At 42.0% G+C, this 27,999-nt stretch overlaps 1 protein-coding gene across 4 annotated transcripts in view; it reads left to right on the top strand.

The window, feature by feature from the left end:
- Positions 1-26,328, top strand: part of ZNF143 (zinc finger protein 143) — a 62,992-nt gene extending 36,664 nt beyond the window's left edge. For all 4 annotated transcript variants that reach the window (XM_025357809.1, XM_025357807.1, XM_025357808.1 and 1 more), the window contains 6 exons: positions 1,886-2,065; positions 6,082-6,309; positions 9,570-9,718; positions 13,303-13,464; positions 22,356-22,502; positions 25,340-26,328. In XM_025357809.1, coding sequence (XP_025213594.1) covers positions 1,886-2,065; positions 6,082-6,309; positions 9,570-9,718; positions 13,303-13,464; positions 22,356-22,502; positions 25,340-25,423 — 950 coding nt within the window. In that variant the 3' untranslated portion in view covers positions 25,424-26,328. The remainder of the gene's footprint in view (positions 1-1,885; positions 2,066-6,081; positions 6,310-9,569; positions 9,719-13,302; positions 13,465-22,355; positions 22,503-25,339) is intronic.
- The last annotated feature ends 1,671 nt before the right edge of the window (positions 26,329-27,999 follow it).

Below are 27,999 nucleotides of genomic sequence, written 5' to 3'. Positions count from 1 at the left end.
GTAACAAATACAGAAGATTTCAGTGCAAAAACAAAGCAGGATGTTACAGAATCAGAGTAGTAATACAGTGAAAATTATTCTAGAACAGTTGATTCCCTATCATTAGCATGTCAGAGCTGGGAATACTTTAGAGGTCATCTAGATCCAAGAGAAAAAGACTTGCCTAAGATAAACTCTTTGTTTTCCTTAGGCTGACATAGTGAATAAAACTTACTAAAGATAGGATCAAAGATTCCTGCTCCTTTTAAAATGATTTCATACTTAAGGGGAGAAATCTTTTGGAATGCTTTGCACCAATAGGGAAATCATAATTTCATTTGACCAAAAGAAAAACAACAAACTAGCCAGGCATGGTGGCATGTGCCTGTGGTCTCAGCTACCTGGGAGGCTGAGGTGTGAGGATTGCTTGAGGGTAGGAGTTCGAGGCTGCAGTGTGCAACCGTCGTGCCTGTGAAGAGCCACTCCATTCCAGCCTGAGCAACGCAGTGAGACTCCGTCTGTTAAAAAAATTTAACATCCTTACTATATATAGATAAATATCTGTATCTGTCTACATAAAGAGATATTTTTTTCCCTTCCCCAGAAGTTGTTTGCCTAATTTGAGCTCGTCCTAGAAAAGGGTACATGGGAATCAAAAGCAAAGGCTACTTCTTGCTTGACAATTTAAAGGCCTTTTGTGTTCCAAGATTGTATAAAGCAAATATGAAGGAAAGAAACATAATTGGTAAAGCAGAATTTTTTTTTTTTGAGACAGTGTCTCACTTCAGTGCCTAGGCTGGTGTGCAGTGGCACAGTCACAGCTCACTACAGCCTTGACTTCTCGTGCTCAGGTGATCCCCCGTCTCACCCTCCCGAGTAGCTGGGACTACCAGTGTGCACCACCACACCCAGCTAAATTTTTGTATTTTTTTTGTAGAGATGGAGTTTCGCCATGTTGCTCAGGCTGGTCTTGAACTCCTGAGCTCAAGTGATCAGCTTGCCTTAGCCTCTCAAAGTGCTGGGATTGCAGGCATGCACTACTGTGCCTGGCCAGACTTTTTATAAACTTAGATAATGAGAGTAGTAGTAGTATGTCCAGCAGGTGTTTTTGACATATGTGCTAGGCGCTAGATTTTCTTTTCTTTTTTTTTTTCTGGTTCATTAACACAAGTGTGTATTGAACACCTACTATTTCCTGACACAGTTAATATTAGGCATTATCTTGTTGAACATTAGTTAAAACACCTTTTTTTTTTTTTCTCTCGTGACAGAGTCTTGCTCTGTCACCCAGGCTGGAGTACAATGGCACGATCTCGGCTGACTGCAGCCTCCGCCTCTTGAGTTCAAGCAATTCTCCCACCTCAGCCTCCCGAGTAACTGGGATTATAGGCACCCACCACCACGCCGGACTAATTTTTTGTATTTTTAGTAGAGACAGGGTTTCACCATGTTGACCAGGCTGGTCAAAACACCATATTTTTAAAGAGCAAAATTTTTTTTCCTGCAAGATATTGTAGAATAAATCAAGTAGGATACAAGCTTTTAGGAAATTCTGGGTTTGTTCTAATTTAATTCATGTTCCTGACTGTACTTTTCTTTTATATTTCTTATGTTTTTCTCTCTGCTTTTCTCAGCTCATTTTTTGCCTACCTGGATGATTCCATCTTGGAGAACTATGTAATCAGTGATTAGTTTTGAATACCATTCCCAGTTTCTTATGTAAATTTAAGTTTGGAGTGGAAGATGCTGTTTCCCCAACTCCCCGCCAAAAAAAAATGCCGAAAGGGAAGTTCAGCACCAGAAGGCTAGAGTCTTGAGCATGATCCTAGGCAGGATTGAAGGATAAGACATTTCAATCTTCTATATATTTTTGCACCATTTAATGTATTACCCTTTATATTTGCAGGAGAAAGGCCCTTTAAGTGTCCGTTCGAAGGCTGCGGTCGGTCCTTTACAACATCAAATATCAGAAAAGTGCATGTTAGGACACACACAGGAGAAAGACCTTATTACTGCACAGAGCCAGGATGTGGGAGGGCATTTGCCAGTGCAACAAATTATAAAAACCACGTGAGGATACACACAGGTAACAATCTCTGATCTTTTGGTCTTTTATCATTCAAGGCTTGTAACTCCTGCCTCTTCCAGAAACCATTTCCAACTAATCTCTTCCTTCCTTTCTATCACTTGGCATGGTGGAAGGAGATTAAGCAACTTAAAAAAGTTTCACCTTAACATTCATACATTCATTTATCCAACAAACAGTTATTGAGTATCTCCTGCCAGCCATCAAACAGAGAGAGAGAGATAAGACATTGCCAAGGGCAGGCTACTTGGGAAGAGATAGTAGACATACAGTTGCTGCAGTGTCTCCCATTATATGGACAAGATGCTGTGGGAGCAGAGAGGGGGGCAGTCATTTCTGCAGGAGTGGGAGAAGCATTTTGGGAAGGCTTTCTGGGGGAAATTCGGCATATAGACTCAATCCTGAAGTTTACCACATAGGAGAGAAGGGTATTCCTGGCAGGGGAAATGTCGTGGGGAAAGGCACAAAGGTATGAAAAAGCATGATACTTAGTGGTTCCATATGACAGGAGCATCAAGTACATGTAGAAGATTTGTACAAGGTGAGTTCTGAGAGGTAGCCAGAGGCCTTGCGTATTGTGCTGTCACAGTTAAGGTACCTCCTAAACCTTTTTTTTTTTTTTGAGATGGAGTTTCGCTCTTGTTGCCCAGGCTGGAGTGCAATGGCGCAATCTCGGCTCACTGCAACCTCCGCCTCCCAGGTTCAAGTGATTCTCCTGCCTCAGCCTCCCTAGTAGCTGGGATTACAGGCATGTGCCACACGCCCGTCTAATTTTGTATTTTTAGTAGAGACGGGGTTTCTCCATGTTGGTCAGGCTGGTCTCAAACTCCTGACCTTGTGATCCTCCCATCTCGGCCTCCCAAAGTGCTGGGATTACAGGTGTGAGCCACCACACCTGGCCAAAGCATCTTTTTATGTATTTATTAGTCGTGTATATCTTCTTTGGGGAAATGTCTATTCAAATCCTTTGCCCATTTTAAAAATTGGGTTGTGTCTTTATTACTGAGTTGTATAACTTTAATTCTGGATCTAAGTCTCTTACTAGATATGAGTTACAGATATTTTCTTTCATTCTGTGGCTGGTTTTTTTTTTTCTCTTGATGATATCGTTTGCAGTATAGAAGCTTTTAATTTTAATCCTCCATTTTGTGGATATAGTTTTGGTGGGTGAGAATGGAATGGCAAATGTGAGAGTAAGGCAGGATATGCATTAGTTTTATAAGACAAATTTTAATTATTGTTTTATTACTGGTATTAAGAGTAAACTTTTGTTAATTCAAAATTAAAATACTTTTTTCTTTAAGACGGAGTCTCGCCCTGTCACCCAATGTGGAGTGCAATGGCATGATCTAGGCTCACTGCAACCTCCGCCTCCTGGGTTCAAGCGATTCTCCTGCCTCAGCCTCCCGAGTAGCTGGGACTACAGGCGCACACCACCACACCCAGCTAATTTTTGTATTTTTAGTAGAGTCGGGGTTTCACCATGTTGGCCAGGATGGTCTCCATCTCCTGACATTGTGATCCGCCCACCTTAGCCTCCCAAAGCACTAGGATTACAGGTGTGAGCCACTGTGCCCGGCCAAAATACTTTTTTTTTTTTTTTTCTGAGACGGCGTCTCGCTCTGTCACTCAGGCTGGAGTGCAGTGTCGTGACCTCAGCTCACTGCATCCTCTGCCTCCTGGGTTCAAGCAATTCTCCTGCCTCAGCCTCCCAAGTAGCTCGGATTACAGGCCCCTGCCACCACACCTGGCTAATTTTTGTATTTTTAGTAGAGACAGGGTTTCACCATGTTGGCCAGGCTGATCTTGAACTCTGACCTCAGGTGATCCACCCGCCTTGGCCTCCCAAAGTGCTGGGATTATAGGCATGAACCACCACTCCCAGCCCTGATACTCAATTTTTGTGTGCTATACGTAAACATGTACCTACAAATGAGTTCACTTACTGTTAAATAATTATGGCCAGGCGTGGTGGCTCACACCATTGCACTCCAGCCTAGGTGACAGAGCGAGACTCCGTCTCAAAAAGAAAAGAAAAAAGTAATGGAATACAGACTAATTATCTGAAAGCTAGCCATTCAACACATTTTATGGGCAAATTAGCATTCAATAAGAGAGATGCCTACATTAAGTTTGGCCATACCGATATCTTTGGAACATTTAGGTAGAGCAATGCTCTCAAATGAGGCTGTATAAATCAGTCTTTAAAATAGACTGATAGACTGATTTTCCAGATCCTGTCTGCAAAGATTCTGACATAATTGGACTGGGGTGAGGCCCAGGCATCAGGATGTAGTTTGGTGTGGTTTGGTGCCACCTAGTGGCAGTTTCTGCTCCAGCCTAAATATCAATTGGGGGCTGATTTTTCCAAGTTGAGATTGGCTGCCCTTTCTCTTGCCCTCACCACATCTCAACAACCATCCACCAAAATAAGAACATTAACCTGCCTGCTTTGAGAATGGGAACTGGGCAGAGGACAGGAAGCAATCGCCAATTACGTTATGTATAAGACTTATGTTCCAGTACATTAGTGTAATATCTTATTATTTTGGGTGGGTTTAGTGTGTTTAGAACCACTGGGAAAGGTGCAGTTACCCAAGGAATGTGTCAAATGAGAATAAATCAGGACATGTATATGTATACACACTTTCATATGTACATTTTAAAAATCTGAATTCACACCAATACCTCCAATTCCATTTCACCACAGGGTTCTTCTTTTTTATTCTTCCCCCATTCCATATTTGTATTCTCCCTTTTCCATAGCTGGAGCCCTTACTTCCAGCAGCATTTGAAATATTTACTCATTTGCTCAGTGTTTTATTCCAACTAAAATAGTTTCAGAATCTCTTCACCCATACCACTACAGTAAACAAGCCTACTGCAGACGAGCTGAATATTTGTTTGCAATTCTTCCCCTCACCCTCACCACTGAGCCCAAGACTGAGGGCATAAGTCAAATACTGTGTAAATGAGCTACCTTAATTAATTTATTTGTTCCCCCACCCCAACCCCTTCAGTGTAGTTAAAAGTATTCATTTCAACAATTAGGTTAATTTGTTCCAGTTTGCTTTCAGTTTTAGGTCCGTATACCACCACATGTTAGCACTGTCTAGATATTTTGTGATATGAAGTAATATTAATTTTGTTTACATATTTTTTAAGCAGGAACACATCTTTTAGGTATACAGTCTGAAAGAAAAAGAGTGTTACCTGGAACTGTTTCAGAATAATCCTGGTCAGGAAGAAGGGGGAAATGGGTAGTAAATATAAGAAACAATATTGGTCATGAATTGATAGTTGAAGCTGGATGATTGGTACATGGGGTACTATTTCTCTATACTTCTGTGTATATTTGAAATTTTCTGTAATAAAAAGTCCTAAAAATACATGTACTGCCTATAATGTTCTCAAGCTGTTTCATGGGACAAAAATTTAAGTATTTACTGCCCTGTGTATTGCCTGCTTGCTCTTAGTAAATACTCAGTAGCTTTTGATTGGATGCAAGAAGTCAGGTTAAGTTAAATGAAACATGTATGTCCTTTCAGATGTATTGACATATCTAACTAGGTTTAATAGACTTTTAAATAAAATCCTTTTTTATTATCTTTATAAAATTCTTAGGAAGCTGCGTAAGTTACAGTAATAATAGCATTTATTATTGTCATTATTAATAGAGTATCACTAACAGTATCTAGGTTATCTAATTATGGGAAACAATAAATTACAGTTTCATTAAAGTTAAACTGGGCAACATCTCCATCCTTTTCTCATTCCTTGAGATTAAAGGGAACCTGGTGTTGATGCATGGAGACAGCACTAAGGATGCATACTACCTTTTGAGTCAAGTCAAAACCATAGTTAGGGAATCTTTTCTTGTGTGCTGCCTCATGGTGGGATGAGGAGGGATTTGGCAATTATTTATTTTTAGAGGTATTTTACCCCCTGGGGATGAAGTATGGAATGATTATGCCTACATATGTAAAAGTTGAACTTTTTGTTGGTGCTGTCTTTAGGGGAAAAGCCATATGTTTGTACAGTTCCTGGGTGTGACAAAAGGTTTACAGAATATTCCAGTTTGTACAAACATCATGTTGTCCACACTCATTCCAAACCTTACAACTGTAACCACTGTGGGAAGACATACAAGCAGATCTCCACGCTGGCCATGCACAAACGGACAGCCCACAACGACACTGAGCCCATTGAGGAGGAGCAGGAAGCCTTCTTTGAGCCACCCCCAGGTGAGAGTTTTGTCTGTTATATTTTGTTTCTGAGTTTGAGAATCAACAGTTATGAACATAATTTATGATTCATAGCATTTTCTCAAATCATAATGTGTCAGTCATATAATCACACAAACACAATTCACAGCTGCAGTAAGTGCTATTGAAGAAAAGTATGTGGTGCTCTGGGATGTATAGAAGGGAATGTTAGTCTGGGAGGTCAAGGAAGGAATTTTTAGAGAGATCTGGAGGTTGAATAGAGGTTAACTGGCTGAAGAAGCAGAGGCTGCTGGGAAGGGAAGCAGGAAGCAAAGGCAAGAGAGTGTTCCAAATAGAGAGAATGGCACATGCAGAGAGCCAGGAGGTTGGAGAGACCAAAGTAAATTGGAGATACTGGATGAAGCCTGGCCAGTAGGGCAGTACTGCCTGGGAAGGTGGTGAAACAAGACTGGAGAGTGAGGCAGGGGCAGCCAGACTGTTTGGGTCCATTAAGGATGTTGGTCTTAATCGTAACAGTAGAGAAGTACTCCCAAATAACTCATCATTGATTCAGGTGCTATTAAGTATGTTATTGTAAGAGACAAAATTATTTGTTTCAGTAAACTCTTGGAAAAATATTTTAGAGAATTACATTGAATTATTTCAGGTAAATAAGCATAGGTAAGTAGGTAAAAGGAAGTAGGTTCTTCTAAAACACAAAGCAAGTTGTCTTATAGTTTCACTGAGTACTTCTAAAATGAAGTAAATTTGAAAATTAAGAGATGGCATCTTTTCTCATTTTTAACAACTGATATTGAAGCATTGAAAAACATTTAGGTGGAAAAAGTTTGTTGAAGAATAAGGGAAAGAACAAGTCATCTGCTCAGATGATTCCTTGTAGTCCTGATTTGTCTTTTCAGGTATTTGTTAGGTGATGGTAGGAGAATAGCAATTCCATCAGTCTTCATGGTGATTATTTTCTAGCCAAAACACTGTAAGTGTGCATGGTTAGATATTACATCAATTGGGGAGATACTGGTCAAAGAGTACAGAGTTTCAGTTAGTAGGGGATAAGTACCATAGATCTGCACAGCATGTGACTACAAGTTAATAATAATGTACTGTATATTTGACAATTGCTAAGAGAAAGGAAGTAAATAAGATACTACAACAACTGCTGAATCTTTTCAGTTAGAAAGCAGGCTTTAATGATATCAGACTTAAGTTTGCAAGACTCTTTTTTTATTTTTTAACCTTCCTCAAGTCTCTTCCTTAAATGTTGATATTTCAGATGATCAGAAGTTCCTATATTCTTTTTTTTTTTTTTTCTTTTTGAGACAGAGTCTCGCTGTGTTGCCCAGGCTGGAGTGCAGTGGTGCAATCCCAGCTCACTGCAAGCTTCGCCTCCCAGGTTCATGCCATTCTCCTGCCTCACCCTCCCAAGCAGCTGGGACTACAGGCGCCCGCCACCAAGCCCGGCTAATTTTTTGTATTTTTAGTAGAGACAGCGTTTCACCGTGTTAGCCAGGATGTTCTCGATCTCCTGACCTCATGATCCGCCCACCTCGCCCTCCCAAAGTGCTGGGATTATAGGCGTGAGCCACTACGCCTGGCCTGGAAGTTCCTATATTCTAGAAAATAGTCTATAATATAATAATATACATTTTATTTTCAAAAAAAAAAAAAACTAGGATTGCTTTTCAAAGTATAGGGATGGATTTCTGTTTTCTCTCACATGGTTCCCTGGGTTTTGTAACCTATTGGAATAATGGTATATAAATAGCTGTGAAACAGAACAAAAAAATGAAGTAATGTCTGTCATGGAAATTACACCTTGATGACTGTAGCCATATGAGTGCATGGATTAACCATTGACTTGAGAAGTCCTCTTAGATTAGCATATTAAGTCCTTTGAGGGGGAAACATTTTTTTTGCTCTCTTTCTGACCTCATGGGAGGTGGAAAATGATGAGACAGAGGGACCAGGAATCTTCCTGGTTGACAGTTATAGCAGTAATGAACTGTTGAAATTGCTGTTTACTTGCTGGTTCTTTATGAAATAAAGAAATGATGGAGTTTCCTTTTGTGTCACTAAATTATTAACCATACCTCAGATAATATGCCATACATTGTCTTTACACAGTGAGGTCATTGTGTACTGATGCCTTGCAATCAATCACTTGTGCTAAAGACCAAGTTTAGTATCAGTGAGTGTGTTTACAAACCGTTCTGGCTTTGTGGTTAATGTTTATGAAAATGAAAATAGTCTTAACCACTTTTAACAGCTTCTTTTTTTTTTTTTTGAGATGGAGTTTCGCTCTTGTTGCCCAGGCTGGAGTGCAATGGTGCAATCTCATCTCACCACAACCTCTGCCTCCCGGGTTCAAGTGATTCTCCTGCCTCAGCCTCCCGAGTAGCTGGGATTACAGGCATATGCCACCAGGCCTGGGTCATTTTGTATTTTTGTTTGTTTTTGTTTTTGAGACAGAGTCTCGCTCTGTTGCCCAGGCTGGAGTGCAGTGGCGCGATCTCGGCTCACTGCAAGCTCTGCCTCCTAGGTTCACACCATTCTCCTGCCTCAGCCTCCTGAGTAGCTGAGACTACAGGCACCTGCCACCACGCCCGGCTAATTTTTTTTTAATTTTTAGTAGAGATGGGGTTTCACTGTGTTAGCCAGGATGGTCTCGATCTCTTGACCTCATGATCCACCCACCTTGGCCTCCCAAAGTGCTGGGATTACAGGCGTGAGCCACCCTGCCTGGCCTTAATTTTGTATTTTTAATAGAGACGTGGTTTCTCCATGTTGGTCAGACTGGTCTCAAACTCCCAACCTCAGGTAATCTGCCCGCCGTGGCCTCCCGAAGTGCTGGGATTACAGGTGTGAGCCACCGTGCCTGGCCTTTAGCAGCTTCTTAAGTGAATGCGAGAACTTAGTGCATACTTGCTGTATTTGAAGGGTTATTTGCTAGTCTTCCTGTACAGTTCCTCCCCTCCCTGCCCGTAATACACATGCAGTATCAAGTAGTTACTCCAACTAAGAGAATAAAACAGGTCCCTAAAAATCAGAGCATTTAAATATGATACAGAAAAGTTTTTTGTTTGGTCTGCTTTGATGTGGTTTGCCTTTGCAAAAGTGGAGGTGGAGGAATTGGAAGGAGGTCCTGGAAGCCATTTTTATGACTTAGAATATGATATATGTACATTTTAATTTATATAATTTTTTCTTTAATATTTAAAATATCCTATTTTCTAAACAAATTGGTTGGTTGGTCAAATAAATGATTGATTTGTTTTAAACAGGTCAAGGTGAAGATGTTCTTAAAGGGTCCCAGATTACGTATGTCACAGGTGTAGAAGGGGACGACGTCGTTTCTACACAAGTAGCCACAGTAACCCAATCTGGGCTGAGTCAACAAGTTACACTCATATCCCAAGATGGAACTCAGCATGTAAGTATCAATCAAAAGCCAAACAAATTAAATCTTTCCGTGAACCTGGGCTTGAAAGGCAGGCTGGCTCCCCATTGAGGAAAACTTTGAAATATCAGGGCACAAAGTTTGGAAACCCTGAGGTTTTCCAGTAGTCTGCTTAAAGAGACTATGTGCAGAGAGATGAGGAGAAAGAGAATGTTTGTGACTGCAGAATCCAAATGGTATTCTTGGTGTAGCTCAAAGGTGAGATGATAAAGGTCAGCCACAGAGAGGCTGAGGTCTTGAAAAGTACTGGATCCATGTGAAACACAGCTCAGAAAAGGGATAGGATTTGGTGGCTGATTAGATCCAGGAGGTGAGATTGAAAAAACAAAGATTTGGCTGAGGTGATCAGCATATGATGGCACCATTAAGAGATCAGGAATCATGAGAGTTCACTCAACTAGCTTCACAGAGTCGATAGAATAGGTATGTTGATTTCCCCCAGAAAAAGCGCAGTGTAATGGTTCTCTGATAGTCAAACTTGTTATTATTTTCTAGATGTTACTAGCCTAAAATAATTCCACCTTCATTCCATTTTTAAGCTCTAGCAAAGGCCGTCTCAATACCTGGTGGAAATATGCACAATGTGCTGCTTTTACCCTTCTGTGTCTGCCTCTTTCATGAGAATGCTGTCCTTACCCATCTCTCTTAGGGTTTAATGATTAATCTGCCCTGTTTTGATACTCAGGATTCAAAAGTACAAAGCTCTTACACCATCTCATTTATCTCCTTCCTCATTTTGACGTCACTAATTTCACACTATGCTCTTTGTCCTCTGACTGGTATGCAAGATTATTAACCAAGTTTTAATTCTGCATCAGCCTTAACACTTTCTTGAATTAGATCATCACATACAGAGGTCCTCTGGAGGTTGTTTTATATAACCTCCCTCTTCCCTATACACGAAAAATTCCCACTATAGCAGGTCTGAAATAGCCACTACTGAGAAACCCCCAGTGATTAGGCAATTTCTGTCTTAGGCAATGCTGGGCTGGGTGCAGTGGTTCACACCTATAATCACAGCACTTTGAGAGGCCAAAGCGGGTGGATCACTTGAGATCAGGAGTTTGAGACCAGCCTGGCCAAAGTGGTGAAACCCCGTCTCTACTAAAAATATTGAAATTGGCTGGTGTGGTGGCACACTCCTGTAGTTCCACCTACTAGGTAGGTTGAGGCGGGAGGATCACTTGAACCCGGGAGGCAGGGTAAGACAACATTGTGCCACTGCACTCCAGCCTGGACAATAGAGTGAGACTCCATCTCTAAATAAATAAATAAGTACATTTTAAAAAGAGGCAATCTATTCCATTGTTGAATAATTCTAGTGTTTGTTTGTGTGATTTTAGAGATGGTCCCACTCTGTTGCCCAGGCCAAAGTGCAGCGGCACAACCATAGTTCAAAGGACTACAGGCGTGTACCACCACACCTGGCTAATTAAAGAAACATGTTTTTTTCAGAGGTGAGGGCTCACTGTGTTATCCAGGCTGGTCTTGAACTCCTGGCCTCAGGTGATCCTCCTGCCTCAGCATCCCAGAGCACTGGGATTTCAGGCATGAGCCACCGTAATTCTAGTATTTATCAGACCAGAACCCACCCCTGTATCATCCAGTCATGGCTCCTCTCCAACCATACTGAATAAGTCTAATCCTTCTTCATATATTCCAAAACAACTATCTTTCCCTTCCCAATGTTGTACTTTCTCTACACTTAACCTCCTCATTTCCTTCAGGAATTAGATTTCCATTCCATTCCTTTAATCAGTCAAACGATAGACATTTATTGAGCATCTACCCCATGCCAGACATTTTGGTCAGTGGACTTAGTGTTGGAATCACAGGAAGGGCAGTATCACAGTCTAGTAGGAGAGAGACCCTTTTAGAATGAATGATTTTTCATAATGAGGGGTATATAATTGAGGGATATAGAAAGTGCTGTGGCACCCTGGAGAAGAGAGTAAATTTTTCTTCCTAAAGTAATCTTGCAGATCCTCATAGAGAATGGGTGTTCAGTTGGGTCTTGAAGGATTTTCATGAACTCACCAAACAGTGAAGGGAAGAGAATATGATATTTTCTAGGACTGCAAATGACTAGTTGTGGCTGGAGTGTCAGTTGCTAGTTTAAAAGTAGTGGAAGATGAGTCTGGGGAAGTTGGTAAAGGCCAGGTCATGAAAGGTCAAGAATGCTATGTAAGAAGTCTGGGCTGGGCACGGTGGCCCACACCGTAACCCCAGCACTTTGAGAGACTAAGGCAGGCAGATCACCTGATGTCAGGAGTTTGAGACCAGCCTGACCAACATGGAGAAACCCCATCTCTACTAAAAATACAAAATTAGCCAGGTGTGTTGGCGCATGCCTGTAATTCCAGCTACTCGGGAGGCTGAGGCAGGAGAATCGCTTGAATCCAGGAAGTGGAGGTTGTGGTGAGTCGAGATCATGCCATTGCATTCCAGCCTGGGCAACAAGAGCAAAACTCCTTCTCAAAAAAAAAAGTCTCAACTATAGGTGATGGGCAGTCACAGGGGATTTCAGCAGCAGAGAGCATAATAAGATTTTGTTTCGTTTTGTTTTAGAAAGATGTCAACATGGAGGATGGTTAGGGAAGGGTTAGACTGGATACCTGGAGAGAAGTTGGATTCTCGTAGAAATTCAGATGGGAGAAAAATAAGGATCTAAATTAGCAACAGGAATGGAGAGGAGGAAATGCAATTAAGAAATACTGTATTGCCGGGCATAGTGGCTCACACCTGTAATCCCAGCACTTTGGGAGGCAGAGGCAGGCGAATCACAAGGTCAGGAGATCAAGACCGTCCTGGCTAACACGGTAAAACCTTGTCGCTACTAAAAATACAAAAAAAAAAAAAAATTAGCTGGGTGTGGTGGCGGGCATCTGTACTGTAGTCCCAACTACTTGGAAGGCTGAGGCAGGAGAATGGCGTGAACTCAGGAGGCGGAGCTTCCAGTGAGCAGAGATTGCACCACTGCACACCAGCCTGGGCAACAAGCAAGACTCTGTCTCAGAAAAAAAAGAGAAAAGAAAGAAAGAAATACTGTATTGCCTGTATTGTGTGAACAGTGGCTCACACCTGTAATCCCAGCACTTTTGGGAGGCTGAGGTGGGAGGATCACTTGAGGCCAGGAGTCTGAGACCAGTCTGGGCAACATGGTGAGACCCCATCTCTACAAAAAAAAAAATACAAATAATTAGTCAGGAGCAATGGGTCACGCCTGTAGTCACAGCTACTTAAGAGGATGAGGCTAGAGGATCACTTGAACCCAGGAGTTGTAGACTGCAGTGAGCTATGATTGCATCACTGCACTCCAGCCTGGGCAACAGAGCAAGGCCTTGTCTCCAAAAATAATAATAAAATAATAAAATAAGAATTTTTAAAAGAAATATTGTATTGATTTTTTTCTGATGACTGAATGAGTTTATTTCATTCTAAAAGACGTATTTACATTCACAGAGCAAACTTATACAAGGATTAGTCCCAGTCCTTATGTCAGATTGTCAGCTATAACAGGAAACAGTGACTGCTTTGTAAAATTCACTGTATTGCAGGTCAACATATCTCAAGCTGACATGCAGGCCATTGGCAACACCATCACAATGGTAACGCAGGATGGCACGCCCATCACAGTTCCCGCCCATGATGCAGTCATCTCGTCAGCAGGAACACATTCTGTTGCTATGGTTACTGCTGAGGGTACCGAAGGGCAACAGGTAATTACTTTTTTCTGTTATATCAATCAATACATATATCAGTACCAAAACTGTTACATAGATGTACAATGTGGTACAACAGTTAAGCACACAAACTTTGGAGTGAATAATATTTTGCAACTTCTTAGCTACTTAACCCTCAGAGCCTGTTTTTCCTCATCTGTAAAGTAGGGTGCTAGTGGCATCTACCCCATAAGATTGATGTAAGGATTGAATGAGATAATGTATATAAGATACTCAGCCTACATATATATTAAGTGTTCAGTAGTGGTAGTTATTCCTATTATCATCATTATCAGATACTTAGGAAATAATTGCAAAATTTACTATTTAATTTTTTGAATATGTCATATATTCATATGGTTTAAAACTCAAAAAATATATACAGGTGTGTAATGAAAAGTCTTCATCCCACCCCTGCCTTCATCAACTCAATTCTTGCCTCCACAGATAATCAACTTTTATCAATTTTTTGTGTATTCTTCCAATCATTAAGCATATACAAACAAATACAAATAAGTAAATAGTCATCTCCCCCTTCCTTTTTTGTTAACTAGCCCACAGCTAACATAATAGCTCTCTTTTGGTTTTTGAGACAGACTGGAGTGCAGTGGCACGATCACGGTTCATTGCAGCCTTCACCTCTCAGGCTCAAACAATCCTCCCACCTCAGCCTCCCGAGTAGCTGAGACATGGTGGTATGCACCACCATGCCTGGCTAATTTTTCTGTCTTTTTCTTTTCTTTTCTTTTTTTTTTAATTGTAGAGACAGGGTCTCACTATGTTGCCCAGGCCTTGGCCCCCCAAAGTGCTGGGATTACAAGCATGAGCCACCATGCCCAGCCTCCATTTTTTTTTTATTGATAGTAAACTAGTCTGTTCTGCATCTTGTATGTTGTCTTTTAGACTTAACAATACATCTTCAAAATCTTTCTATTTCATTATATAGACAGATTCCTCATCCTTTTTTTTTTAAGCTGCATTGTATTCCACTTACGGATGTGCCGTAATTAAAGTCTTTTGCTATTTCAAACAACACATAACCTTGTGCACATGTGATTTTACTTATATAAGTGTGAGTATATATGCTAGATAAATTCCTAGAGCAGGATTGCTGGTGCAAAGATACATGCATTCGTAATTGTGATCAGTATTGCCAAACTTCCCTTCTAAGGTTATGCCAGTCTCCATTCTCACTTGCAGGGTTTGATAGTGCCTCTTCTCCTTCAGCATAGTCACTATGGTAGTATCAAACTTTTGGATTTTTGCCAATCTGATGTATTTTTTTGTAGTTTTAATTTTCATTTCACTTAAATAACGTAATATATTTAAAAACTGTTCTTGTACTATACTAAAGGCAATGTTGAGTCTCACTCTTGAAAAAAGAATGAAGTTGGTGGTCTCATAACACCCTGAATGCAAAACTCAGAATCATAAAGCTTCTAGAAGAAAAGAGAGGCAAATAGTTTTGCAACCTTAAAGATTTCTTGGACTGTATTCAAACTGTAGTAATAATGAAAGAAAAAAAACTGATAAATTGGACTTAATCAAAATTAATTCTGCTCACCAAAAGACACTGTTAAGAAAAAGATCAGACAACTCCCAGACTGAGGAAAAGATATTCACACCATATACACACCCTATATTCACACAATACAAGTCTAAAAATGGACTTGTACTGAGAATGTGTAACAAACTTCTACAAATCAACAATGAAAAGATGAACAACCATTAAAAATGAGCCAAAAAAAGTTTTAAATGTGCAAATCATTCAGTTGCTCATTGAACAGACCTCCCACAAAAGATATATAACACAAAAAGTGCACATCTCTTATCATCAAAGAAATGCAAATTAATATCACAATGAGAGAGCATTTCAAACCCAAGAAGATGGCTAAAATAAAAAACCAAATGTTGATTTCTCCTAAGAAACTAGTGAGGAAACAACCACCACCACCACCTCCAAATGTTGGCAAAGATGCGGAGCAACTAGAACATTCATGTACTGCTAGTGGGAGTGTAAAATGATGTACGTAGCCGATAAGCATATGAAAAGATGTTCAACATCATTAGTCATTAAGAAAATGCAGGCTGGGTGCGGTGGCTCACTCCCGTAATCCCAGCACTTTGGGAGGCTGAGGCAGGTGGATCACCTGAGGTCGGGAGTTCAAGACCAGCCTGGCCAAACATGGTGAAACTCCGTCTCTACTAAAAATACAAAAGTGTTAGCCAGGCGTGGTGGTGTGGCACCTGTAATCCCAGCTACTCAGGAGGCTGAGGCAGGAGAATCACTTGAACCCGGGAGGCAGAGGTTGCAGTGAGCCAAGATTGCACCACTGCACTCCAGCCTGGGCAAAAAAAGTGAGACTCTGTCTTAAAGAAAAAAAAAAAAAAAGGCTTCCGGTTATTTTCATAGGAAACAAATTTTTGTATTAACAGTTTAAGCTATTTTAAACTGCTTGTTACGTATTGCCAAATTATTTTTCAGAAAGGTTTAATAATCATGTTATGGATCTAAAAGGTTTCTTTTTCACTGTACTCTTGCTAACATTGAGGTTTTTTTTTTTTTCCATATTTGCAGAATTAACAAGCAAAAGTTAAATTCTGTTTATTTTCATTTGACCACTAGTGAAGTTAAACCTGTTTTTCATATTTGCCTGCAATCTGTTTTTTTCTTAATTGAGGTAAAATTTACGTAACAATGAAATGCATAGATCTTAAATTTACAATTCAATGAGTTATGTTAAATATGCACCCATATAACTAACATCCTAAACAAAATGTAGAACATTTCTATCATGCCAGAAAGTTCCCTTGTGATTCCTTTGTAGCCAGTACTCACCCTCCTTAGGCAGAAACTGTTGTGATAGAATTAGTTTTGCTTATTATTATTATTTTTTTGACAGAGCCTCACCCTGTCACCCTGGCTGGAGTGCAGTGACACGTTCTCAGCTCATTGCAACCTCCCGCGCCTGGCTAATTTTTTTGTATTTTTAGTAGAGATGAGGTTTTACCATGTTGGCCATGCTGGTCTCCAACTCCTGACCTCAAGTGATCTGCCCGCCTCAGCCTCCCAAAGTGCTAGGATTACAGCGTGAGCCACTGCGCCCAGCTTAGTTTTGCCTATTCTTGAACATTACATAAATGGAACCACAGTATGAACTTTTTTGTGTCTGGGTTTTTCTACTTAACATTTTGAATATTTACTCACATTGTTGGCATATAATAACAGTTCATTCTTTTTTATTGCTGAGCAGTATTCTATTGTAACAATATACCACAATTTGTTGAGATATTCTCCCCTTGGTGAACATTTGAAATGCTTCCAGTTTTTGACTATTATGAATAAGATGGCAATAAAAATTCTAGTAAAAATATGTTTGTAGACGTATACTCTCATTTGTCTTGGATAAATACCTATTCATGGAATTGCTGGGTCATAGAATAGAGGCATATTTACCTTTCTATGATAGTACCAAACAGTTCTCCAAAGTGGTTGGGCCGTCATACACTCCCACTAGCAATGTATAAGAGTTTCATTTGTTCAGTGCTGCTTCTTGTGGTTAAAAAATTTTTTAAGGGCCGGGCGCGGTGGCTCAAGCCTGTAATCCCAGCACTTTGGGAGGCCGAGACGGGCGGATCACGAGGTCAGGAGATCGAGACCATCCTGGCTAACACGGTGAAACCCCGTCTCTACTAAAAAAAAAAAAATACAAAAAAACTAGCCGGGCGAAGTGGCGGGCGCCTGTAGTCCCAGCTACTCGGGAGGCTGAGGCAGGAGAATGGCGTGAACCCGGGAGGCGGAGCTTGCAGTGAGCTGAGATCCGGCCACTGCACTCCAGCCTGGGCGACAGAGCGAGACTCCGTCTCAAAAAAAAAAAAAAAAAAATTTTAAATAGGCTGGGTGCAGTGGCTCACACCTGTAATCCCAGCACTTTGGGAGGCCAAGGTGGGAGGATTGCTTGAGCCCAGGATTTTAAAACCAACCTGAGTGATGTAGCAAGACCCTGTCTCCACCACATTTGTGTTTGTTTGTTTGTTTTTTGAGGCAGAGTCTTGCTCCGTCACCCAGGCTGGAGTGCAGTGGCACAGTCCCGGCTCACTGCAAGCTTCGCCTCCAGGTTCATGCCATTCTCCTGCCTCAGCCTCCCGAGCAGCTGGGACTACAGGCGCCCGCCATCATGCCCGGCTAATTTTTGTATTTTTGGTAGAGACAGGGTTTTACCATGTTGGTCAGGCTGGTCTCCAACTCCTGACCTCAGGTGATCCACCCCCCTTGGCCTCCTAAAGTGCTGGGATTACAGGTGTGAGCCACCATGCCTGGCCAATTTTTTTTTTTTTTTTAATTAGCCAAGCATGGCAGCATGTGCCTGTAGTCCCAGCTACTCTTAAAGCTGAGGTGGGAGGATCACTTGAGCCCAGGAGATTGAGGCTTTGGTGAGCCATGTTCATTGTACTACAGCCTGGGTGACAGAGCAAAACCCTGTCTTCTAAAAAAATTAAAAAGAGGCCAGGCACAGTGGCTCACGCCTGTAATCCCAGGAATTTGGGAGGCTGAGGCAGGTGGATCATGAGGTCAGGAGTTCGAGACCAGCCTGGCCAGCATGGTGAAACCCCGTCTCTACTAAAAATACAAAAAAAATTAGCTGGGCATGGTGTGGTGCGCACCTTTAGTCCCAGCTACTCGGGAGGCTGAGGCAGGAGAATTGCTTGAACCCGGTAGGCGGAGGTTGCAGTGAGCCAAGATTGCACCATTGTACTCCAACCTGAGTGACAGCGAGACTCTGTCTCAAAAAAATGAAAAATAAAAAAGAGTTCTGTTTGTTTCATATTATCACCAACATTTGGAGTTGTTTTAAAGTTTTAGCCATTCTACTGGATGTGAAAGGGTCTAGCATTGTGTTTTTAATTTACATATAAAAAAGCTAATATATCACTTGATTATGATGTATTTACTTTTTCATATTTTGCTGGATTGAGTTCACTAATATATTTTTTAAAGATGATTTTTTTTTAGAGCAGTTATAGGTTCACCACAAAATTGAGAGGTAAGTACAGAGACTTTCCTTATACTCCCTGGCCCCACACATGCATAGCCTCCTGTATAATCAACACCCCCACCAGAGGAGCACGTTTGTTACCGTTGTTGAAACCTACACTGTATGCATCATAGTCACTCAGAGTCCATCATTTACATCCGGATTCACTGTTAGTGTTATATATTCTATGGGTTTGGACAAACGTGTAATGACATACATCTATCAGTAGAGGATCATACTCCATCAGAGTATTTTTACTGCCCTTAAGATCCTCTGTGACAGTTTGCTAGTATCTTGTTAAAGATTTTGGTGTCAATATATATGAATCATATTGATCTATAATTTTTTTTTTTTTTTTTTTTTTTGAGACGGAGTTTCACTCTGTCGCCCAGGCTGGAGTGCAGTGGCACGATCTTGGCTCACTGCAAGCTCTGCCTCCCGGGTTCACGTCATTCTCCTGCCTCAGCCTCCTGAGTAGCTGGGACTACAGGCGCCCGCGACCACTCCCGGCTAATTTTTTGTGTTTTTAGTAGAGACGGGGTTTCACCGTGTTAGCCAGGATGGTCTCGATCTCCTGACCTCGTGATCCGTCCACCTAGGCCTCCCAAAGTACAGGTGTGAACCACCGCGCCCAGCCTTGATCTATAATTTATTATGAAATTATAAGAAAAAGTTTAATCTCCTGTTTCAATATCGGGGTTAGGCTTGCCTCATAAAATAAGTTGGGAAGTGTTCTATTCGGTGGTATTTTCTGATAGTTGTGTAAGATTGGTATTATTTCTCCATAAAAGCTTGATGGAATTAATCAGGACACCATCATCTAGGTCTAGAGTTTTCTTTTTTGGGAGGTTTTGTTTTTTTTTTTCCCATGGATTCAAGTTTTTAAGTAGATCTATACTATTCAAGTTAACTATGTTTTTTTGTTTCCATTTTGCTAAGTTTGTTTTTATAAGTTTGTTTCATCTAAGTTTTCATATTTATTGATATAAAGTTGTTCATACTATTTCCTTATTATCCCTTTAATATACATAGGATCTGGGGACCAGGCGCGGTAGCTCATGCCTGTAATTCCAGCACTTTGGGAGGCTGAGGTGGGTGGATCATCTGAGGTCAGGAGTTCAGGACCAACCCGGGACAACATGGTGAAACCCCGTCTCTACTAAAAATACAAAATTAACCAGGTGTGGTGGTGCATGCCAGTGGTCCCAGCTACTCAGGAGGCTGAGGTGGGAGGATCACTTGAGCCCAAGAGGCGGAGGTTGCAGTGAACTGTGAGATAGCACCACTACACTCCAGCCTGGGCGACAGAGGGAGGCCCTGTCCCCCCCAAAAAAAGAAAAGAACAGGCAGTGGAAGCTAAAGCAATTCTTAGGGGAAATTTTGTTTTAAATGTTTGTATTGGGAAAAAAAGTTTTAAATGCAATGATCTTAGTTTCTACCTTAAGAAAAATTAAAAAGTAAATGGAAGGAAATAAGGACTGGGCACAGTGGCTCATGCCTGTAATCTCAGCACTTCGGGAGGCTAAGGCAAGCGGTCCCAAGTAGCTGTGACCCAGGCTGGCCTCAAACTCCTGGGCTTCAGGGATCCCTCAGCCTCAGCCTCCCAAGTAACTAGGACTGCAGGTGGAAGCCACTGCTTCTGGCAAAAAAAAAAAAAAAAATTAATTAATTAAATTGTTTGTCTACTGCCTTCTGGAACTCTAATTATATGTATATTAACTTGGTGTTGTCTTACAAGTTGCTGGGGATGTATTTGGTTTTTTTGCCTTTTTGAGACAGAGTTTTCGCTCTTGTTGCCCAGGCCAGAGTGCAAATGGCACGATCTCATCTCGCTGCAACCTCCACCTCCCGTGTTCAAGCGATTCTACTGCCTCAGCCTGCCGAGTAGCTGGGATTACAAGCACTGGCCACCACGCCTGGCTAGTTTTTGTAATTTTAGTAGAGATGGGGTTTCACCATGTTGGTCAGGCTGATCTCAAACTCCTGAGCTCAGGTGATCCACCCGCCTCAGCCTCTCAAAGTGTTGGGATTACAGGTGTGAGCCACCACACCTAGCCTATTTGGGGTTTTTATCAATCTTTCTCCAGGTTCTTCAGATGGAGAATGTATATTAATTTGTCTTTGACCTTGTTCTCCTCCCTCCGCCTCCTGAGTAGCTGGGACTACAGGCACCTGCTAATTTTTGTATTGTTTTTGTTTTTGTTTTTTTTAGTGGAGATGGGGTTTCACCATGTTGACCAGGCTGATCTCAAACTCCTGACCTCAGGTGATCCACCTGTCTCAGCCTCCCAAAGTGCTAGGATTACAACGTGAGCCACCATGCCTGGCTAAGCAATTGTAATTTTAAAATTGCATTCTGGACCTTGTGGATGACACATTATAGAGATTATGAATTTTGTTATCTTTCTGTGGAGAATATTGATTGTTTTTTTTCTATTAACTAGTTAAATTATGTGTTGAGGCTGGGTTTTGTACTTTGTTAAGGCAGATCTGTTTCAGTGTTGCCATTATGTCTTAGGGTGAATATTTAATCCTGGGATGTAATCTTACCTCATAACTTGGTAAGATTGAAACTTCAAATTCCATCCCTTTTTGGTGAGTTGCACTGAAAGCTCTCCTTAACTTCTCAGCCTTCTAGATGCTGCTTTGCCGATCTTGTTGGAACGTTATTGGAAACTGGAAATATTTGTGTTCAGGGATCTTAAGGATTTGAGGACAGTTTATACAAAGATTTGGGGGCTCCCTGCTCAGATTCTTTGCTTTCTGGGCTATTCTCTGTACTGCTATTCTGGCAGCCCTGGACTCCATTATCTTTAACATTAAGTTGCCCCATGCTGCTCAAACTGGGTAGTGCCCTCAGTGTGAAATCTGTAAACACAAATGTAACACAGTGTGACTCCCTTCTTTCGAGAATCCCTTCTAGTTTCTTCCAGCTTTTCATTGCTGCTCAAAGCCTTCAAATAGTTGCTTTTTCGTATTTTTGTCAAGGGTTTGTAATTGTTATCTGCAGGAAGGTTAGCCCAATATAAGCTACTTAGACATTGCTGGAATGAAATCTGTTGTTCTTATAGAATTAGGGAACATTACTGGGATTGATCCAAGCTAAATATCTGTTAGCTTAAAATGTAGCATTTTTAGTGGGTGAATAGCCAAGTAAAACAGCAGTTTTCATTTTTAATCTATTCTTTCTCTGAATGTGGCTGAGTAAAATTTTAGAATATCATCTAACAGAAATAGTTAATTGCCATTTTCCATGTTATCTGCCTTTTTAAAAAAGTTGTATTTGTGGTATAAGAGCCACAAAAGCACGTTTAATCCTCCTGGCTAGATGCTGCAAGAGGAGTATGGGGAGATTCCATACAGTCTAAAATGGGAAATGAGTGTGAGATGAGATGCTGTTTGTCAGTAATACCACTGGACCTTTCAGTTTTCCTAGTTAAATGGAAATCTAATTTTAAATATGACAAGTAAACAGGAAAATAATCATTTATTTTCTCCGATGATCCAATCTCAGGGAAAAAAATGGACTTCTGAGGTACAAATTAGTCCACATGCATAACTTCCCAAGCAGCCCCTTAGGGGTAATTGAACCTAGGTACAGCCACATCTCCCTGGCTAATGGGGCCTGGCATAGCAGATCCATTTCTCCAGTGTCCTCTACCCTGTTTTGCTGTTGGCTTACTTCATAACCTTAAATAATGAGCCTCAACTTCCTTCCAATATAGGCTTTGACAAGTCTATGGTCAGAGGAGTTTTTCTTTTTCAATTTGAAGACAGTCCATTGTATTAAGTGGACTTTAACCTATTTAAATCTCAGATTTAATTCTTCATGTGTGTGATTTGTTTTGTTAGGTTGCAATTGTAGCTCAAGACTTGGCAGCCTTCCATACTGCCTCATCAGAAATGGGGCACCAGCAGCATAGCCATCACTTAGTAACCACAGAAACCAGACCTCTGACCTTAGTAGCAACATCCAATGGCACCCAGATTGCAGTTCAGGTGAGTACCAAGGCAAGCTGTCCTCAGTTGACAGCAGTGCTGCTCATAGCTCTCAACTTTGTACACTGTGCTTTGTGTATAACCTTTACAGGAGGCAAGGTACAGAATAATCTCTATCACCTAGCCTACTTTAAGGAAATTGCAGTGTTTGAGGTGGACTCAAAGAGACCAGCACTTTGTTCTCTACCTATCTTTTCATATTCTAGGGGAATTTATAGCAAGAAAAAAAAAACCTTCAGGTGTACATCCCTGTGTGCACCCACCCAGGCATCTTCAAATTAGGCAGGGGTCTATAAAACACTTAAGAGCTACTCCTTAGAGCGAAACCTAGTGGAAACACAAATCCTAAATAAGTCTTCTGAGAATCTGTGCATAGCCCCCATTTTAAAGAGGGGAATGTCAGAAGAGTTAGAAGGAATCATTCTCTGGGAAGCAGAGAATTTAGAATCTTAGGTGCAGCTGGGCATGGTGGCTTATCCCTATAACCCAGCACTTTGGGAAGCTGAGGCACGTAGGTAGCTTGAGCTCAGGAGTTAGAGACCAGCCTGGGCAACATCGTGAAAACCCGTCACTACAAAAAGCACAAAATTAGCTGGGTGTGGTGGTGGGTGCCTGTAGTGCCCAGCTATTTGGCGGGGGGCTGAGGTAGGAGGATTACTTGTACCCAGGGTATTTGAGGCTGCAGTGAGCCAAGATTGTGCCACTGCACTCCCGCCTGGGTAACAAATGAGACCCCAAAATAAAAGAGACCAGGCCGGGCGCGGTGGCTCAAGCCTGTAATCCCAGCACTTTGGGAGGCCGAGACGGGCGGATCACGAGGTCAGGAGATCGAGACCATCCTGGCGAACACGGTGAAACCCCGTCTCTACTAAAAAAATACAAAAAACTAGCCGGGCGCGGTGGCGGGCGCTTGTAGTCCCAGCTACTCGGGAAGGCTGAGGCAGGAGAATGGCGTAAACCCGGGAGGCGGAGCTTGCAGTGAGCTGAGATCCGGCCACTGCACTCCAGCCTGGGCTACAGAGCGAGACTCCGTCTCAAAAAAAAAAAAAAAAAAAAAAAAGAGACCAGCCTGGGCAACATGATGAAACCCTATCTCTACAAAAATACAAAAGTTAGCTGGGTGTGGTGGTGTGCACCTGTAGTCCCAGCTACTCTGGTGGCTGAGGTGGAAGGATCACTTGAGCCAGGGAGGTTGAGGCTGCAGTGAGCCAAGATCGCACCACTGTCCTCCAGCCTGGGTGACAGAGCGAGACCCTGTCTCAAAAAAAAAAAAAAAAAAAAGAATGTAAAGTAATATAGAATCCTAGGGGCTAGGTGCAGATTACCTGTCCTTAGGGAGATTTTTCCCCCCATGTGTTTACTTGATAAAGAGTTAGAACACACTAGAGGAAATGTCAGCTGTTGGTTTTATGTAGTCTGTGGGTATAGAAGCCAAAGGCTCAAGAAGCTCTTTTGTTGGCTGAGGTAAGCATCTTTTGTCTCTTGCATGTATGAAGATTTTTTTTTTTTAAGTTTTTATTCATTTAAAAATAGAGATGGGGTCTCACTATGTTGCTCAGGCTGGTCTTGAACTTCTGGGCTCAAGTGATCCTCCTGCAGCCTCCCGAAGTGCTAGGAATGTAGTCGTGAGCCATCATGGCCGGACTGTATGAAGATTTTATCAGAATCCCAAATAAATTGCAGGCCAGGCACAGCAGAAAGAAAGAAGAAGAGAGAGAGAAAAAGAAAAAGAAAGAAAGAAAGAAAAAGAAAGGAGGGAGGGAGGGGAGAGGGGAGGGGAGGGGAGGCTGAGACAGGATAGGGTGGCTGAACCAAGGAAGCGGAAGAGTCTGCCCCTCAGCCTCTTCCTCTGAGGTGGGAGCCTCAGCCTCCCCAGCAGCTGGGACTCCAGGTGCATGCTGCCATGCCCAGCTAATTTTTGGTTTTTGAGACAGAGTCTTGCTCTGTTGCCCAGGCTGGAGTGCAGTGGCGAGATCTCGGCTCACTGCAAGCTCCACCTCCCGGGTTTACGCCATTCTCCTCCCTCAGCCTCCTGAGTAGCTGGGACTACAGGTGCCCACCACCACACCCAGCTAATTATTTTGTATTTTTTAGTAGAGATGGGGTTTCACTGTGTTAGCCAGGGTGGTTTTTTTTTGTTGTTGTTGTTTTTTTTTTTTTGAGACGGAGTCTTGTTCTGTCGCCCAGGCTGGAGTGCAGTGGCGCAATCTCGGCTCACTGCAAGCTCCGCCTCCTGGGTTTATGCCATTCTCCTGCCTCAGCCTCCCGAGTAGCTGGGACTACAGGCGCCCACCGTCTCGCCCGGCTAGTTTTTCGTATTTTTTAGTAGAGACGGGATTTCACCATGTTAGCCAGGATGGTCTCGATCTCTTGACCTCGTGATCTGCCCGTCTCGGCCTCCCAAAGTGCTGGGATTACAGGCTTGAGCCACCGCGCCCGGCCAGTTTTTATATTTTTTAAGTAGAGATGGGGTTTTGCCATGTTGCTCAGGCTGGTCTTGAACCCCTGGGCTCAAGCAGTCTGCCTTCCTCCACCTCCCAAAGTGTTGGGATTACAAGCATGGGCCACCGTACCCCGCTGAGACCTCATCATATCACCAGGCCTGGCTGCACCTAGGATTCTAAATTCAAAAAAGAAAAAGAAATTGCATTGCATTATCCTCCCCTGCAGAAAATTGTTTTGTTCTCTTAATGATTGAGTTAGCAGTAGTATCTTAACAATACCAAGTGTCAGAATTACAGAGGGAAGTTTTCCTTCTAGCATATAACATTTCTTTGGCATTTTCTTGACTGTGGCTTTTGAATTGTTAGCATTTGATGTGTGTGTTCCTGTTTCAGCTTGGAGAACAGCCATCTCTGGAAGAAGCCATCAGAATAGCATCTAGAATCCAACAAGGAGAAACACCAGGGTTGGATGATTAATCCTCAGAACAATGGAGCAATAAAGCAAGGAGTCTTTCATCTTCTGGCAGCAGAAATCCATGAAGCCCGGGCCCAGGAAAATTAGAAGTTTTCCATTCCTGATACACTGTACACATTTTTATGCCAGAGTGGAGAACATTTTATTCTTGACACTTTTGTGTGTATAACCCTTGGAATAGATTCTCAGAGTGATTCATTGTGTACAAGGAAGTATGAAATTAGGGCAATACAGTAAATTTTCATGTTACTCTTTTATCAGATCACAAACTCCTAGAGTCTACATGCAAGACTAGTAGAGTCTTATGGAGTCTTATGATGGATTTTTAACTTCCCATGGAAAAAAAAATAAAGGCTGTATCTAAAATATCAAAGGTTCTATATGTCACACAATCGTAATTCCAAAAGCCATTATGGATAATAAAGGATGTAAAGCCTTCAGATATTTCCCCAGTTAGTAGAGTGTCTGCGGTTTTTGTTCTACTATATGTTTGTCCATTTTTATTTGTATCTCATGGTTTGCAGACTATTTGAATAATTTATAGTTTCCCATCCCTGTTAAAAACCAGCTCTTCAAGCTGAAATGCTAATTATATTGGCATTACGTTGAATTATGTACAAAATTATAAAATTTATTTAAAATTAAAAAGTTAAATCTAGTGGTTTTGTTAAAGATTTTGCTTAGTATTCAGTTTTTATTACTGTTTTTTAGAAATAATGAATTATCAAAGTTTAACCACAGGCTGGTTCCCGAGATAACAGTACTGTAATTGGAAATGGCTTTACTCTGAAAATTAGGTTAGTGGGTTGGTGTAAATTATTTATTTTTGCTTATGTACTTTTGTTTTAAAGCTTATTTTCCCCAAAGTTTATTATTAATTTTGAATACAGCAATTTTTTAAATGTTACTTTTATTTTTTTTATTTATCAAATTGGGGGGATGGGGGAATGCTGCAGAAAATATCGCAAATGGAGTGTAACTTAATACACACATTGAAAAGATGTGTATCAAGTACGGAATAAGTGCTTTTCCATATATTTTTATATATTCACAACAATTTTGTGAAACATAGGGGATTCACTGCCTCCGTTTTACATATGAGGAAACCAAGAGTCCAGGGAGGCTGACTGTCTTACCAGCCCTCACAGCTACGGAGAGGCAGGACCAAGATGGGAACCCAGACCTTCTGGCACTGCACCACAGTTACCTCCTCGAATGCTCACTTGTGGCAGAGATTATCAAAATGAACTTTGGTGATACCTGATTGCCTAATGAATTGAGCCATGGAAAAACCATTTTCTAATGTTGAAAATTCAGCATTCACAAAGGTCAAAAAAAGAAAGATGAAGGTGTGTTCTGCAGCAGCCCTCCTGCACTGTCGTTCAGCAAGCTTTGTTTGCAGAGAGCTGAAATGTGGCTTTTTCATTTCAAGCTTTACAGTAGAAAGGGGAAACCATTGTGCTATTTTGTTTTACATAAATGTTATCTGTGATCAGGTTCTATGAACTCTTGCTAAAAAGGATGGTGACTTATTTGAAATAGGAACCCTTTATAGATATATAACATTAGCAAAAGCCCTAGTCAACCACAGATCCAGTCTTCATTCTTGGGAGAGACACAGACCCACACAGAACTCTTCGCTGAAGCCCACTGAGGCTCGAAAGGGGCTGTCGGGCTGAGATAGAAGACCAGAATCTGTGAAATCGCGGGCAGGGTGGCGCCCAGCCTCCCAGTGCTGGTCCTGGCTCCTGGCTGCTGGCCAGGAGCTCCTCCCCACTGGGCCCAGCCAGGCGCTGTGCTTCCCAGGACCAAAACCAAGCTGTCAGCCTCCCATGGCCCCTTAGATCTGACTTTGCTCAAATTTCAGGGTGTTTCTCTTTACTCCCAGCACCTTTGCCAGTTGAATTGGGCAGGGCTCAACCTGGACTGTTTTGGTTAACCTGATTATCCCTCAGCTCAAAAGCAAATGACTTCCTACTGGCACCCAGAGAAAAGGATCTAGGGTCACTGCTAGTTTTCCCTGACCTGCCGTCTTGGGAATGGGGCTTCAGAAGCCTAGCGAGGTGGCCTGTTTCCTCCAGGGGAAGGGTGCAGTTGCTGTGCTGACAATTGCTAGGAAAGCTGCTTTGGGGGGGTTCTCTTCACAGTGCAGGACACGGAAACGTCCAAGGTTGAAAAATCCCAAAAAGACACTTGAAATAAGAGTAAATGCGGCCGGGCGCGGTGGCTCAAGCCTGTAATCCCAGCACTTTGGGAGGCCAAGACGGGCGGATCACGAGGTCAGGAGATCGAAACCATCCTGGCTAACACGGTGAAACCCCGCCTCTACTAAAAATACAAAAAATTAGCCAGGTGAGGTGGCGGGCGCCTATAGTCCCAGCTACTCGGGAGGCTGAGGCAGGAGAATGGCATAAACCCGGGAGGCGGAGCTTGCGGTGAGCCGAGATCCGGCCACTGTACTCCAGCCTGGGCGACAGAGTGAGACTCTGTCTCAAAAAAAAAGAAAAAAGAAATAAGAGTAAACGCTAGCAAACAGAACCAAGTGGGGCATAACCCTCTGGAATTTGATCCAGACAAT

The sequence above is a fragment of the Theropithecus gelada genome, chromosome 14 (genome assembly GCF_003255815.1).
Source record: "Theropithecus gelada isolate Dixy chromosome 14, Tgel_1.0, whole genome shotgun sequence".
NCBI lineage: Eukaryota > Metazoa > Chordata > Mammalia > Primates > Cercopithecidae > Theropithecus > Theropithecus gelada.
The sequence above is the reverse complement of the archived record's forward strand: the minus strand, read 5'-3'. Positions and strand labels throughout refer to the sequence as shown.